The sequence below is a fragment of the Adiantum capillus-veneris genome, chromosome 10, assembly GCF_014529385.1.
Source record: "Adiantum capillus-veneris isolate H3 chromosome 10, ASM1452938v2, whole genome shotgun sequence".
NCBI classification, from domain to species: domain Eukaryota; kingdom Viridiplantae; phylum Streptophyta; class Polypodiopsida; order Polypodiales; family Pteridaceae; genus Adiantum; species Adiantum capillus-veneris.
In genome coordinates this window covers 131,337,308-131,353,454 of record NC_140940.1, presented here as the reverse complement: position 1 = coordinate 131,353,454, position 16,147 = coordinate 131,337,308, and the positions used below count along the sequence as shown (strand labels likewise).

The 16,147-nt window shown below is 42.3% G+C and overlaps 1 protein-coding gene across 1 annotated transcript; it reads right to left on the bottom strand.

Annotated features, from left to right (window-relative positions):
• Positions 1–7,300: 7,300 nt before the first annotated feature.
• On the bottom strand, positions 7,301–12,032 carry LOC147449660 (pentatricopeptide repeat-containing protein At4g13650-like). Its single transcript, XM_086522043.1, has one exon. The coding sequence runs from the start codon at positions 11,431–11,433 to the stop codon at positions 8,785–8,787; it is 2,649 nt and encodes an 882-aa protein (XP_086378169.1). The 5' UTR covers positions 11,434–12,032; the 3' UTR covers positions 7,301–8,784.
• Between the last annotated feature and the right edge of the window lie 4,115 nt (positions 12,033–16,147).

Genomic DNA, 16,147 nt, shown 5'->3' with positions numbered 1-16,147 from the left:
CTAACCAAAAGGTAAGAATGGGAGCCAAGGTGTGTGGAGATAAGGGACATGGTCCACAAGCCTCCCATGCAAGAGAGAAGATAAAAGGAGTAGTTCTAAAAATAGAAAAGTATCTCTAAAGGACTGGGTACAAGTATTTTTAGAATAACTTGAAAAAGAAGGCATTTCCTAAAAAATGGATCACGTGGCTTGCTTGAAATGGTGAGATGAACAACTTTCATGTTAAAAGTTTTTCAATTAAAGTATCGCAAAAGGGACATTGTGAAGGAGAGAGCTTGGAGACTATTGTCTTCCTGGTTCTGGAAGCTCTATGCAATCCTCAATGTAAAGAAAGGTCTCCATGCTCTTCTCAAGGCTCATCATCCTCTCTCTCTCTCTCTCTCTCTCTCTCTCTCTCTCTCTCTCTCGTGCACACGCGCGCGCGCACACACACACACGAGTCTTTATGGTTAAGTATACTACTTATGCTAATTAATAATAGAACATTTATTAGATCTTAACGCTTATGTATTCTTCTTCTCCGACTTGAATATCTACTTAATCTCCATAGATCTTATCACCCGTGAGTTGTTTAAGGCCTTGAGATTAGGTCCTACAAGTTAATTGAATATCAAGTCTATTCACAAGGTGTTGTCAAATTCTAGAGTCTCAGAAGTGTGACTAGCATTGTAGGTAATCAAATGCTCTTTGATTGAAGAGAACATTTAATACAAAATCTTTTCAACTGGGGGGTCGGCTCCAAAAATTCCATCCTTTAACAAGTGTCAAATTCTCTCTCTCTCTCTCTCTCTCTCTCTCTAATGGTGTTTCAGTTCATGTGTGCATGTGGATTGAATCTTGATGATGAAATTATACATGACTCTCTCTCTCTCTCTCTCTCTCTCTCTCTCTCACACACACACACACACACACTCACACACACACACACACACACATTGTGTTTCAATCCATGTGTGTATGTGTGATTGAATCTTGATTATGAAATTATACATGAATTTGTAAACGTTATGCTACAACGTGCTTAGTTATACAGAAAACAATTGATCTACAAATTATTCTCCATTTTTTCATTGTTATATTGTCAATACTCTGACATTATTAGAGCTTTTTGAGGTTAATTTCTTTTTTTTGTTGAAGAAGGATGGTTTTTGGATTGAGCATGAAAGGTTGAGCATGTTTATTAGCCGGGATAAGGGATACAAGGATCTATTAACTCGTACATAGTAGATACTTAAACACCCATTTCTTCTCCATTTTCATACTTTTGTCTAGAAAGCATATCCACAACTAAGTTATCTTTTCCCACAATATACTTAAATTCTGGATTCAGGGACTTTATGTGGGCAATAAATACATCTCAACATAGCAATGTCAAGGTTTGAACAGCTTGTGGCCATTCCAAGAAGGCGTAGAAGATCTCTCTCCACAATTACATTTTCTCTTATCAAATACTCTTTTATCACACTTTATAAAAGTGCATGCATTTGGTCCCATTGAGAATTTTAATTCTTTCTCAAGAGTTGATACAAGGTTTTGCTACATGTGCATAATGTGGAAATAACATAAAACACACATGCATCCAAGAACTTTTGAAATGCGGTCAACCCATAGGTGGCGGCCGCAACCACTAAGATGGCATGGCTAGTAGCCATGTTCTCAACTAGCTTCTTCATTCCTCCTTTGCCAAAGTTTGTCCTCAAGGGCTTACATGCTCCATTTAGGTGAATCCTGTCGTCGTTAAAGAAAACAAGCTCCTTAATAAAAGCATCTTTAAAACTTTTAGTGTCCATCCTTTCATGGTCATTACTATTACACCATATGCATATTTCTACAAAGCCTTCTATATTTTGAGGCCTTTGCCGTGTAGGTCAAGGATTTCATTGACATGATGAAGATCGTGTGATCACGTTAATAACGCAAGTAATTACACATGAAAAAGACGTGATAGCGTTAATTGTTAATGTGATTGTGATGGTGACCTGTAAAACCAATAGAGTCGATAAGCCTGCGGATTTTTGCATTTTCCTTGTCAACCCGTCGGGAAAAGGGAAAACCTCGGTGGGCTGAATTATACATAGTCAAATCTCTTCTCACTTTGGCATTTTGACTAGGCAAATCCCTGGAGAGTGTTTTTGAGCGTCGGGTACAATAATCTCCTTGTGAATTGACTCAAGGTTACACAGTCACGGGTCCTTTTTTGGGGCCGAGTGTGATTCTTAATACATTAACCACTTCTAAAAATATTTAAAAATTCTTCACCAAAAACAAAGGCACGAAGCCAGAACAATTGAAACTTTGGAGATTCATACTCATTGCGACGAATACATTGGTCCATAAAAGGACTGAAGTTGGTTTCAGAAGATGAGCAAATTTAAATAACGAGTTGATAGGCAAGGGTCGAATACCTTGTACTAGTGTACTGGGTATATAAAGATCATTGAAGTCTTGCATTTTATATCATCATAGGTTTGAACTGATATACATTGTCATGTTGCAAGCGATGATGAAATCGACATGTATGTGGACTTAAATGAAGGCTGAACCTGCTGCAAAAAGATATGTGTGGCACATGCTGGAGGATGTGCAGGTTTAGAGGGGGTGTATGTCGTGTCGTGGCACGTGTATAATGTGAAAATAAAAATATATATCTCACTCTTAATGTTTTTGATGTGTGGGACCAAATGATACAATGTACGTAGTGCGATATATGCGAAAATAGTTACCATAGTTATAGCCGTGTACATACCTTGCCGGGTAGGCGAGGCCGTGGACGTGGCACTGTTGCATGTTTTAACACATTAAAGAATGTCTAATTTTCTTTAGAAATGTACAAATGTCAAGTGTTTCAAAGTGGCACGCTCATTTTGCCTAAAAAGTTCAATGCGGGCGATCTTGGCCAAAAATAGCAGGTTTCATGCACGGGCATAAACGATGCATCTAGAGTACTTTTCAAGTGGAAAAATGAGGTTCAATATGAAATTTAAGCCCAATGGGATTTTTCCACAATTTTAGGGATTTTTTCTAGCTCGTTTGGGCTTTTTACGAGCAAAAAGGGGCATTTTTGGGCAAACAAAGAGGCTAAAAATGGTCAAAGATAGCCTAAAAATAATTCAAAATGGCTCAAACATTCCACATCAATGATGAAGCCATCAGAGAGGGAAGTTTAAGAGCTAAGAATGAGCTCATTTGGGCATATAAGCAAGGAGATACAACCATTCCAATACAGGGTGCTAATACAGTCCCCTGCTGCTTCCACTACATGTTCGAGTCTGTGAGGCCTCCAATTAGGGTTTCCCCTCCTCAAATAACTACTTGGGCTCTACAATGAAGTTCTGAAGCTTCCATGAAATGGTCACGACAAAGAATCAAAGCGCCAATTTAGGGTTTTTAACAGACCAAAAGAGCACTGCATCTCTGCAATTGGGAGCGAAGCTACAACTAATCTTCACACACAAAAGATTTTTGAGTTAATCTTGGTTCTTTTTCAAAGTGGAGCTTTCATGGTTGGAGTTTTGTTCTTTTTGAGTGTGTTTTTATCTTCAAATCATCTACGCCTTGCTTGATTTTGCTACGAATCTTCACAGTCAGAGACTCGACGATTTTCTAGCCGCACTCCACACTTCTTGACACTATCTGCTTGGAGAGATTAGCACGCTCCAAGAGTTCGGTGTCGACTAGATGGTCTACACACTCCTCTAGGCACCGATGCTCTAGTGGTGGCGGTGGCTGCTGTGGAGGAGACGCCGATGATGCTTCCACACTGCCCTCATAGTCGTTAAGGCTCCTTATCTCCCCCTTCTTTTCCCGCCTCCACATCAGTGACGACATCGCCCTCTACTCCAGGTTTTGCACATCTATCAACTGTTCGTGGCTACACACCACTCTCTACTCCTCTGGGACTCACCCCACTCGACACTCCTTGCTTTGAGGCCCAGACTCCAGTGGAGACACTTGTAGCCCCTACCCCCATCAAGACGGCACTTGAGACCCCTACTGAGATGTCTGCAGTGACACCCAGGTTCACGCGTCACAGGGGAGAGGGCTTGTCATACTCGGTTGACATTAGCGACAGCATCATCTTGGATGACGACAGCAAGAAGGTGATCTTGCACATGAACAGCCTTTATTTTTAGGTGTTTTGGCACTACATACTAAACACCTGGAGTGAAGTGCCAAATGAATTAAAAGACAGAGTCATCATCATGCTGCATGACAAGTTTTCCGCGTTAAATCGGGATGAGCGCTTCGATGAAGACTTGAGGAAGGTGCAGATGCGTGAGTACTACAAGCACAAGCGCTCTGAAGTGCAAAAAGCAATAAAGCATGGGTCTCGAGCAGGCCATATTGGTTGGCTAAAGAAGATTGGAAGAATGCAAAGTGAGCAGCACGTGAGAATCCCAACAAGTGGAGGCAGCAAAAGAAGGCAGCTAGAGCACACTAGAAGTAGGGAGCTCGCTCCACTTAGGGCGAATGGACATCATTTGAGGGTGACATTGTAAGTGTTATTGCATTTCCCTTTAGGTTTGGTAGTCATGGGTATTTGTAATCTTAAATTCTAACATAATGTTTTCTTTGTATGTTTTGAACAGTGGTCAATGATTGGGCGTGACCCCACACTGTAAGAGCACGAGTATGCAGGCAAAAAGGACTTAAACGCCCTTATGGACATTCTGAGCTCTCGCTTTTTAAAAAAACTCGCTCCATTGAGTTTTGCTCCAGGGCCTAACTCCCGAGTAATGTATAACTTGTATATGGTGTACTTCGAATACAAGTGGTTCTTCTAAAACTAGAGCAAAGGAGAGAGATTTACAAAATATAAAATAGAGTGCACACATATTTTCTATATGGATGACTTACACATCTTTTTGTGGCCATACTTACAATTGTGAGAGGAGATGCAATAACTTAGAAATGAAATTACAATGAGCGTCAAGCACATTCTGTGCCTTGAGGAGCTAAAAGATACAAAAGGTTCCAAGCCTTATCAGCCTTTCCATAGTCGCTTTCACTATTACAATTCAACATGTGAGAAGACCTTAGTAACCACTTTTGTACTAACTAGTATGATCAAGTGATTGTTTCCACTCATCAGAGCTCTTGTTTTTTTTTTTCACAGGGAAAATACAATCTGTATTCTCTTGTATGATTTCTTCACATTTGGTTGTTGTAGGGTTTCTTTCAAAAACTCGAATGTTTCTTGCTTTCCAAAGTTTGCTTGAGAAAGCAAAAGCAAACAATATGTGTGCAAACTAGAATGGCTTGTTTTATAAAGATCTTTCCTCCCATGAGAAGATCATCCTTGAAAAAGGGGATCCTCCAAGTCTTCTCACCATTTGTAGACTTTCCCTACAAGCCCTCTCATGGCTGGGTAGTTCTTGAAGAGGTGGTTGGGGTCATCAATTGCCGCTTTGCATCTTGAGCATAGGTCCGTGCCAATTCCTCTGGATTTTTCCTTGATCCCAATAGGGATGGTCCCCCATAGCACCTTCCAAAGAAATAACTTCATTACGCTATGCAATGGTGGATCCCAAATGTTCTTTGCAACTAACGCCCACTTTGATTCAAGCCACATCAGCCTCCATTGTTTGCTAAGTGGATAGAACCAATATGCTTTGTAAACAAGGTTGTAGAACCTATCCCAAAAGTAGAACCTACTTACTCAAAAAAGCTTTTGAGTGTAGGTGACTGTAAGTTTTTGTCTCAAGTTTGTCACACAAATGGTGTATCTAAGTGTCCAAATGTAAGTTTGTCACACAAACGGTCTATCTACATATAGAAATCACTATGAGTACCCCATTCATATATAACTTTATTACTAAACTTGAGTAAAAAGGAGAAAATTTTGATTTCGCTTTTGTTGAGTTTTCGTAAAGCAAAAGTAACTAACCATACAATGTATCTTTAAATTATTGTCTTTGTATTTTATACCTCATTAAAATCATCATTGAACTCATTTATTGCCTTTTTGAAGTCATTGTCAGATTAACAAGCAAAGTTTGCAAAAGTGGATTTAGAAGAGTTTCTATTCTTCGAGTCATAGCAAACATGTTGAATAATACTGTGTCGGTGGCACCTCAAGAGATCTCTTGGTTATGGGGATTGCGAGCCCCGCCCTATCACCAATATGTGGTATGTGATCTGATATCAGTTGTGGTCTTTGTTTGTCGGGGATAGCCTCTTTTGGTTTGGATCTAATGGCTAGGCCCTTGTAACTGTCAGTCTTATTGTCTATGTGGTGGTGATCTTGATGCCATGGCTCGGTTTGAGTATGGATTTCTTTGTAAATTTTTTGGTTTTAATCCATCTCACTCACTATTTGTGAGTTTTGCAAAAAAAAAAGGGAAAAAAAGAGGTGATCAAATCTTGCAAATCTTTGTGTCAAATAAAGTGTGAGAGTATTGCTATTAACAAGCATCCAACAGGCATGACCAAGCTTGGTGAACTTGTTTGTGAATTCTTCTTCATAGGTACACAATATGTTGTGTTATGATCCTTTGTGAAGTAGTATCATAAAAGAAATCTTAATGGATTAGTTGAACTATTGGGTTAGTGTCTTTTCTGTGATATTGATCTTAAAAATGCATTTTTTTTATATTGCCATCCTTTTGTACATCTTCATTGTTTTGCCTAGCAGTAGACACGGTCACTAGATGGGGATGGGCATATGTTGTGTGTACGAAAAGTATCATTATGAATGGTAGATGGAGTATTCCAACTCATGGTTACTTCTGGTGTAGTAGGATGTTTACTTTCCTGCTATTGTGGTTGTGACACAAATGTATCAACAATTGCAAAGGCTTTGGTTCTCCTACATATTTTGATAGTTGTAATCGATTTAACACTTGCCACTCTCCCGATACTCGGTTCCACTTTTCATTGTCTCAAAAGTTGAGTAAAACTCCGGTTTGAAATTTGAGTCTTGAGGTTGCATCCTAAAACTAGAGTTCCATTCTCTGCCCAACCCATAACCCATAACCCATATCCACAATACACACAACTTTTCTCTTTGCTTCTTTCTCAAGGGTGAGAATCCTAATTTTCTTCGGTCCTTTGTGCTTCTTGACCACGTCTATTCACTATTCACTGAGCATTCTCCTTCACTGCAATTTCCAAACAATTGATTTTTTTTGCAACATTGCCAAAGGATTCGATTTCCTTTTTAACTTGTGACTTTAGCTCTTTCATTTCCTTGTGCAATTGTGGATATGTTTATATCGAGCTGATTTTTGCATGCTACCAACTCCTCCTGAAGCACTTTGATTAAAGCATCTTTTACTACCATACATTTCTCCACTCCAACTTTCCATGGTTTAAAGCTGTTGGCAAATTGCTCGGTTCTTTCTTGTAAACCACATTCTCTAATATATTTAGGGTAGAGGAGCCAGACACGCGCCAATAGGGAAATGGATACAGCTCCCATTTAGGGACAAAAATTATGGAATATGTTGGAATCTTGCTTGTGTGTCCACTTGTCATTTGCCGAAAAGTGTACCATTACAAGGGCTTGGGTGGCTCTAATCCTTCAAGAAGCCTCAAAAAAATGAATTCTCTATGCTAGAGCACTAAGGGAAAATCTGAAAAATATCATTTAATGCACGAATCCGATGCAGTTTCCAAATATAGAAAATGATCAGATATGGAAAATCCCCCAAAACTACTATTTTTCAGCTTGCTGTCTCTAGTATGGCTCCTCATTCCTCTGTTCTCAATAGAGCCTACATTTCTCCTCTTAACTGTTGCATACATTGCATGACGTAAGTCAACAAGCATCTTCCTTCCTCATCATCATAGTATGCACTTTTTTGTATGTCAAATCATCTCTGACTTTAGACTGTTTCTGTGCTCTTAAAGAGCCAGGGGATGTATGCTCTCCCATACCCTTTTCCAAAACCCATGTTGTGCCTTGGGTGGCTTCAGGATGGCTAGATAGCTCCCCTACTGTCTTCATGCTGTTAAGTTATAAATGCACTACATGGGGTTTGTTCAAGGAGGAGGTATGCTTCTTTAATTAGAGAGCACACAAGCCCTGTGCTTCAAATTTACCACATCATGTCATAGTTGTGATGGGGACTCTTCATGCAAATCTTGCTGGACTCCCTTCAATCCATTGTTGGTTCGGCAGTCGCTGGTTTACTTACCCTCAGTCCACACACACACACACACACACACACACAGGTGTGAAATATGGGTGGGGTCCGTTAGAGGCGGAGGCAATGTGGTTCACCTTCAAGGTCTGTGAGCCTCCATTCACATCCCAAAAGCATGCTGAAAGCTGTGCGTCCACCAACAGTTTTTCAACATGCAGCTAGTCCATTGGATGTGAAAGCCCTTAACCGGTTTTGACACTGTCCACAACAATTGCCAGCCATGAAAGCAGAACAGCCCTTCACCTTCGTCTGCCGCTGCCTGAACTCAGCCTATGTGTGAGAAAGGGGGTTGCCGCACGCGACTATGTGTTGGAGTCTTTCATAAAGACTGGGTTTTTTGTTTGGCTCACTCAATGGGAAGGTAGCTATACTCTTCATTCAAAAATTGATCTAGTATCGTTTTGGTGGGGAGAGTCATGTACCATCTGCCAATAGTTAATCACAGACACACCTTGGTTGTATTGTTTTGAACAGGCTAGGGATCTCGACAAGATTTTCCTTTCTCAGCAATACCTTGGCTGTGGCATTTTCTCCTTGTATTGGCGACCCTTTGTCATACCTATTCTCTCTTGGGGGGCCACATGCACCTGTTAACTGCAAACTCCATTAAAGAACTGCACAAAACAATAGGATACACCTAGCAGCCTAATACTTTTGAACTAGAGTCAGCATAAAGATTAGACATAAGTACATAAGCGGCCGTATCATTGTGATTCAAGATGGCAGCATGCTTGAATGCATGCCTTCCAAGATCGACATCTTTATTCCTCTGACATGCCCCCAACACAATATGCCACAAGACAGCCTGAGGATGGAATGGCATATCTTGTATGATAGCTAAGGCTCTCTCTATACGACCAACACGACCAAAGATGTCAATAATACATGTATAATGATCAGGAATCACAATGGATGCATACTCATGGCTCAAAAGCAGAAAAAACATTTGCCCTATATCAATTAAGCCCACGTCACTGCAAGAATTGAGTATGTGTACAAATGTGGCCGAGTCCGGGCATATGCCTTTCTGAAGCATTGTTGCAAAATGAAGGGTTACGTCTTCGCTTTCTGCAATCTGGGCATACCCTGCAATGAGCACATTCCACAGCACCATATCAGTGATGGCAAGCTTGTCAAATGTATCTTGTGCCTCACGCATAGAGGCACACTTTGCATACATAGCAACCAAAGTGAGTCCAATCAAAGGATCTTCTTCATACCCTCTCATGATTAGGTCGGCATGCATTTGCTGGCCCTTAACAAGAGCTCCCAACAGTCCACAAGCTTTCAAGCCACAACCCAATGCGACGACATTCATTAAAACTCCCTTATCTTGCAATTCTTGTAAGCAGTCAAGAGCCTTCTCACCACAGCCCTGTTCAATGTAACCTGATGTTAATGCCGTCCCTGAAATATGGTCAGCGACCTGGAGTTTCAGATACACGTCATGAGCCTCAGAGAGCATCCCACATTTCGTATACATATCCACCAGTGAACTTCCAACAAAAGGTTCTCCTTCAAGCCCTCTCTTGACAACCATTGCATGCATCTCTCTACCTTTGACTATGGCTCTGATATGAGCACAAGCTCTTAAGCTGCTGACAAAAGTGACAGCATTTACACAAGCACACTCATGTAGCATCCGCTCGAAAACAAATAGTGCCTCGTCTCCATGGCCACAATAGACGTAACCTGTGATGAGTGCCGTCCATGAGACCACATCATGGCTAGTGAGAGTGTCAAACACTTCCAAAGCTTCAGCAAACAAACCACATTTCATGTACATATCTACAAGTGTGCTGCCGACAATAAGATCCATTTCAAAACCAATTTTAAGGATTCTGATATGAATGTCCTGTCCAATTGTTGCATTTCCTAACCAACCACAAGCCTTCAAAGCGCCAACACATGAGACAGGATCTAAGGAGAGGAAGTCATATTGCATCCGTTCAAAGCATTCAAGTGCCTGCTCATTGCACCCAAAATCGACATATCCTGTCAGAAGTGTGTTCCATGCAACCACATCTCGTAGAGATAATTTGCAAATCACCACCTCAGCAGTTTCAAATAAGTAGCAATCTGCATACATGCAGACCAAGGAATTGCCAATGAAAAATTCATTTTCAAGCCCTTTCTTTAAGATCTCTGAATGTAGGTTATGGCCTGCATTTATGGCTCCAGTGCTGCCACATGCTTTCAAGGCACAAATCAATGTAATGGGATTTGAATCGTACGATTTGACCAGCATTTGCTCATAATAATACAGTACCTCCTCACCATAACCATGTTCCGCATATCCTCCGATAAGTGCGGTCCACAATACAGAATCTCGATCTAAAATGTCGTTGAAAACGTATTGTGCTTCTGAAAGGAACCCACATTTACCATACATATTGACTAAGGCACTACCCACTAAGAGCTGAGTTTCTAAGCCCATTGTGCAAATGTGAGAATGTATCTCCTGGCCCTTTGTTGTGGCTCCCATGTTTGCACACACCTTCAAACTGCACACACATGTATGGGAATTTGGGACAATGCCATTGCCTTCCATCTCTTGGAGAAGGGCAAGCGCTTCCTCCGCATCACCCTTTTCCGCGTACCCACCGATAAGTGCAGTCCAAGAGACCACATCTGGAGATTGAAGCCAATCAAAAACACTACGTGCTGATGAAAGCTTGCCAAACTTTGAGTACAAATCGACCAAGATATTACCAAGAACATCCACTCTTTCCCATCCCTTTTCAACTATCTCTCCATGAAGATGCCTGCCCTTATCTGTGTCTCTCAAGCCGCTGCAGGCCTTCAAACCGCAAAGATATGTATATGGGTTGGGAGACACACCCTCCTGTTGCAAACGCTCAAAACAATTAAGGGCTTCCTCACCATGCCCACATTCCACATAACCTGACATAAGTGCAGTCCATGAGACAACATCATGAGTGAAAAGCTTGTCAAAAACTTCTTGAGCTTTACCAAGAGAGTTGCATTTGGCATACATGTTGACCAAGCTGCTCGCGATGTAAGTATCAGTTTCTAATAGCCTTGTTGCAAAGATGTCTTCAGATAGTTGCTGGCCCATATCTAAATCTTTCAGTTTTGCACAAGCTTTAAGCAAGCAGACATATGTTGACGCATCAGGATGAACAGAAATCTTGTATCGAATGTCCTTGTAGAGGGAGAGAGCATCCCGCAAATTCCCATCCCTCACATATTGTATAATCTGAGAATTCCATGAACAGCATTCCTGATGAATAAGCCTGAAGAATGCTTGCTGGCTGTGACACATGCTACAACAGCAGCAGGTATAGATAAAGCAACCAAGGATGATCTCGCCTTCCGCATTTTGGTGTTTGTAAATTTTCTATTTCTTGAGCTTGTCTACTGCTTGCTTTGGCGCTCAATAACCAACAGTTAAGCAACAAATTCGCGTTCACATGACCAGGCATCATCAGCTACTTGATTATTGTCAATGACAAAACTGTACACGCACGTGTGTGTGTGTGTGGAAGAGTTTCTGCTGCTCTTGTCGCCTGGATACCTGCGCGCTGCTGTAGTCCTCTGCGCCTGTGCCAGCAGGTGTGCGTGTGTGCGTGTGAGAGAGAGTGTGGTCGCGAACGCTGCTGAGCCTGCTGTCGAGCGGTTCTGCCCTGCGTGTCCTCTGCGCAGCGCGCCAGAGCTGAAGTCTGCACGCGAGTCTCCAGCTCTTCTGCGCGCGACTGTCCCAACCGTTGCAGGTGTTCCACCCTTGCTGTCCTGAGCCTGCTCGCCCCCTGTCAACCTTCTGTGCGACCTGCTGCATCATCAGCGCCAGGCATACAGCTCAGTACAGCTCGTGACAGTTTGGAATTTTACAGGCTCTGTTATTTTGCAAGATGTATGTCTTCTGTGGCAGATGTATATATTTTTGAGGTCTCTGTGAATAGATAAAATAACAAGAAATACAAACAAAGTCTTTTGCTTTGGTTTCGGACGTGGTCTGGTAGCTGTATGTCAAAGTTCCCGTGTGTTTTCAAGCATCGTAAAGCCATGGATAATGTTTCGGAGAGTGCTTCTGAAATAAAAAACTGTCTGTATGAAGACTTCGAAGAAGCCCGAAAGGCTTGGAATGGTCAGGCACCTTCCTTGAGGCGCGAATTCCAATACAGGACCTTATGGATCCAGTAGCGCAATACGCCATGAATGTGGTCATCTTGTTTTTCCCGAGCAAAATGCCAATTGCGTAGGATGTCGGACAATGAATTGATTTCCTTCTCAAACGTCAAGCTGTCCGAGGCGTTTATTTTGATGCTCGAGGTTTCTATGAGGTTTTACTGACAGACACTAAAGCTAGAAACCTTTTGCTGAAGATGTCTCCGCTCTTTTTTGGCACCACGCAGATGACTCATGTTCTATCGTGGGCACTTACGAAGGACTATCAAAGCCTTATTCGTCACAAATGTCCTGTGTGGGTGGAAATGTTGTTTTCCCTCGCACGTGGAGGCATTTTCTTCCGTTGTTGGCTGCTCAGCTTGGCAAGGTAATTTGTGCCCCCAAAATTGAATGTGAGTACCAAGGTTTTGCATTCTTTGGGATACAGACAAGCATACCCCGGATGGAATTATGGTGGATGTTACAAACCGGTGATGTGGCATAGCCACTTGGGCAGGAGAAACACATTCACACCCTGGCTATGATAAAATTCTGCATTTTACAGCGCGTTTTACGGAGGCAAGAGTTTACGGTAGCTTTTGGGCTACGCTGATTTTTCTCTACGCAAGAGAAAGCTTTTGGAGATTAATTGCTTTATTTTACTAAGCTTGTGAGATGAACTGCTTTATTTTTTTGGAAATGCTTTTAATTGGCAGCTTTTGGGGCTCTGCTTTTAGCATCCCTTGTAAACTTATAAATTAGAGGTTTAGGCTCCCACTTCTCAGAGCATCTGGACGCAGAGTTTGAGAGTGAGGCCCTCCCACTCCCTTGTACTTTGAGTCGCAGATTAATACAAAAAGAAATATCGAAAGGGGTGCCAGTCTTAGGGCCAATATCTCTAGCCACTGAACTACGCCGGTCCGTGTCGAACCAATTGTGAACTATGAACTGTTTTGAAGTGAATTCCTGTCGTCTCGCGGTAGAATCTTGACTTGGCGTGTCCAAGTTTGTTACAGTGGTATCAGAGCACGACCGATTTCTCTTCTACCAGGAAATCCGATCCTTTTCTAGTGACACTTATGGATCCAGACAAAGATCAGTTGACTTCCTCTGCATCTGGAGATGCGGGAAGAGATCACAAAGAAGATTCTCACGAGGAGTATGGCCCACCTCGGTCTACTCAGGCGGAATGAAGCGTCGACAATTGGTTGACGATGTGACAAAGATGATGATCAACATTGCGAAGGATCCAAAATTTGCAATTTTTTTTACGCAGACATTCTTTGACGAAGTGCACTCTCAGTGGGGAAAGGCCACAGAACCACCCCTCAAACCGGCACTCAAGAAATCTCCTACTCCGAGGATGTTTACAGAGCAAGAATTAGAAGAGGTGGTTGATACGCGGATTACACAGCTTTTTGACGCAACCAACAAAGCCAAAAAGCATGACAAAAAAGAAAGGAACTGACTTTCCGGGTTATTTGGATTGTCAATCTGCTTTTGCCTTGGCAAGAAAGCAGAAAAAGCATGTCAGATTGTCACGTGCACATCTAATCCTATGTGTACGTGGACAAGCTACTTCATGACAAGGGTTCAATTCAGTTAGCTTAGGAAGTGTTTTGGCACTTTTGTGAGTCTGTTCGCAGACCATGCATGTACAAGCACTTAGAGTAGATGCATTTCCTTTGGTTGCACACAACATAATCATCAAATTACCATTAGAACCCATCAAAATCATTTTTACAACGTACATACCTATTTTCCCTATTTTAGCCATTTTTCACTTATTATTAATAAGTGACTTTGTTGAGAAACTGGGTAGGGCAATTTGGCTAAGGATATATATAAGAAAACTAGCGCTAGCACTTTTTGGCAGAAGAGGTAGCAGGAGTCCACAAACTCACAGGCACCTTCTCAGCAAGACCGACAGGAGGCCTAGCGTTTCTAGCCAACAACAGATCAAGACTAGCGTTTTGACAACAGGACCATCCTAGCGTTTTTCACGAGACCAGACCTGGCGTTTTGCAGTTTGCAGATCAACCCTGGACCATAGAATTCAGCCTAGCATTTTTGCAATTGCAGATCATCCTCATCGTTTTGTAGATTCCGGTGACAGGATCAGCCTTGGCAGTGGCGTTTTTAGTTTTCAGTAGTCCGACTCCGCACCGTAGCCCCCAAACCTCGCAGATCTCACCTTCCCGTAGCAGATTCTCGCCGCACGGTCAGATCAGCCAGCGTTTGCCGATTCAACCCGCTATTTGCATATTTCAGCATCTGCGTTTTCAGTGTGTCGTCGTCGCATCGTCGTCATCGTCGTCGGCACCGACATAGAGTCGGAATTCAGCAGATGCAAGATTTGCAAATTTCAGCCCTTAGCGTTTTCAGATTTCAGCCCGTCTCATCGTCGTCCTCATCATCATCGACATCGTCGGCAAGTCCATTGCATTGTGGAGATTTGTGCAATCAATAGTAGACCGCTCTCGCCATAGAGAGGGGCCTTCGGAGGAGGGTTTGACAACATTCTGGTGTCGTATTCTTCTCTCTCTATCTCTCAATCTCAGCACCTTCACTCATAGTGTTTACCACTTTGTTTGTGATCAATTGCACTCTCTCACTAAAGGAACAGAAGGCTCTCCCTTCTGTAAGTAAAAGGAACCTTGAGCACAGTTCGGAGCACTCATCTTGAGCAAAGTTCAACATTCACTTCCGCTGCACCTTACATTGGTATCAGATGGAACCATCTTCGGATGACGAAGAAGGATACCTTGGACGCATATTGCGAGAGATTTTGGACCTCTTTTCTACCCGCTTCTTCATTTAAGAAGATCTCGTTTAAAGAATAGATTAAGCAGTTTACCTTGGGACTTCCTACGGAGATCCGAGATCACTGCTTAGAGAAAAAGTCAGATTCCATTCAGGAACTGATGAGTCATGGGAAACGGGATTTGCCATTCATTCAGGCAGTTTGAACAAATGAGATCATGACACAAAAAACTGAGCAGACTTCTAAAAATGAAAGTAGAAAGAAGAAGAGCCCCCAAGATCATAAAGATAAGGATGCACGCCCCCGGCTCACTCCGCAGGAGAGAGCCAACTACATCAAAGAGGGGAAGTGTTTTGAATGCGGGGAACAAGGACATATCTCCACAAAGTTCCCTAAAAAGGCAAAGAAAGATCAAGATGAAGAAAGGCCAGAGAGTTCAAAAGCAGCTGAGGATCGTGGACGGAAAGGCAAGATGAAAACATGACTGGTTCCATATTGCATGGGTACTGACCCAAGCACGATTGATGAGAGTACAGAACTTTGCTAAGCTTGGGACAAAGTGAAAGATCAAGACGCCTTGATTTTCTTTGATGGAGGAGCCAAGGCCAACTTCATTTCACCTGAATTGGCAGCGCTGCTCGAGATCACACCCGATCGGATGGGACCACTAGCAGAGGCACTTCTAGCGGCACCCGGCAGGGATGTAGCCATTACACCTGTCATTGGCAAACTTTCGTTGCATTGTCAAGGGTATTTGGGACACGGGGACTTCTACATAATGCCTTTGGAAGGTTTTGATGTCCTCCTGGGAATTCTCTGGTACCATAAGAACAACGCCGTCGTCGACTATCGGGCGAGAAAAGCAACTTTGACTGCAGAAAAGGGCCGAACCATTGTACTTGATGTAAAACTTAAGGGCGAGTCTATCCCTCTTGTATCGGCTTCGGCCGTTTCAAAATTAATGAAATCGAGTCTGTTTGTTTACTCGATGTTGTTTACTCGATCTTTTTGGAAGAGTTGAATGATGCTCATAGGAGAAATATGTCTGATCTAGGAAAAGAATGTCAAGATTTTCTCCACACTCATGCCGATTGCTTTCAGAGGGCCT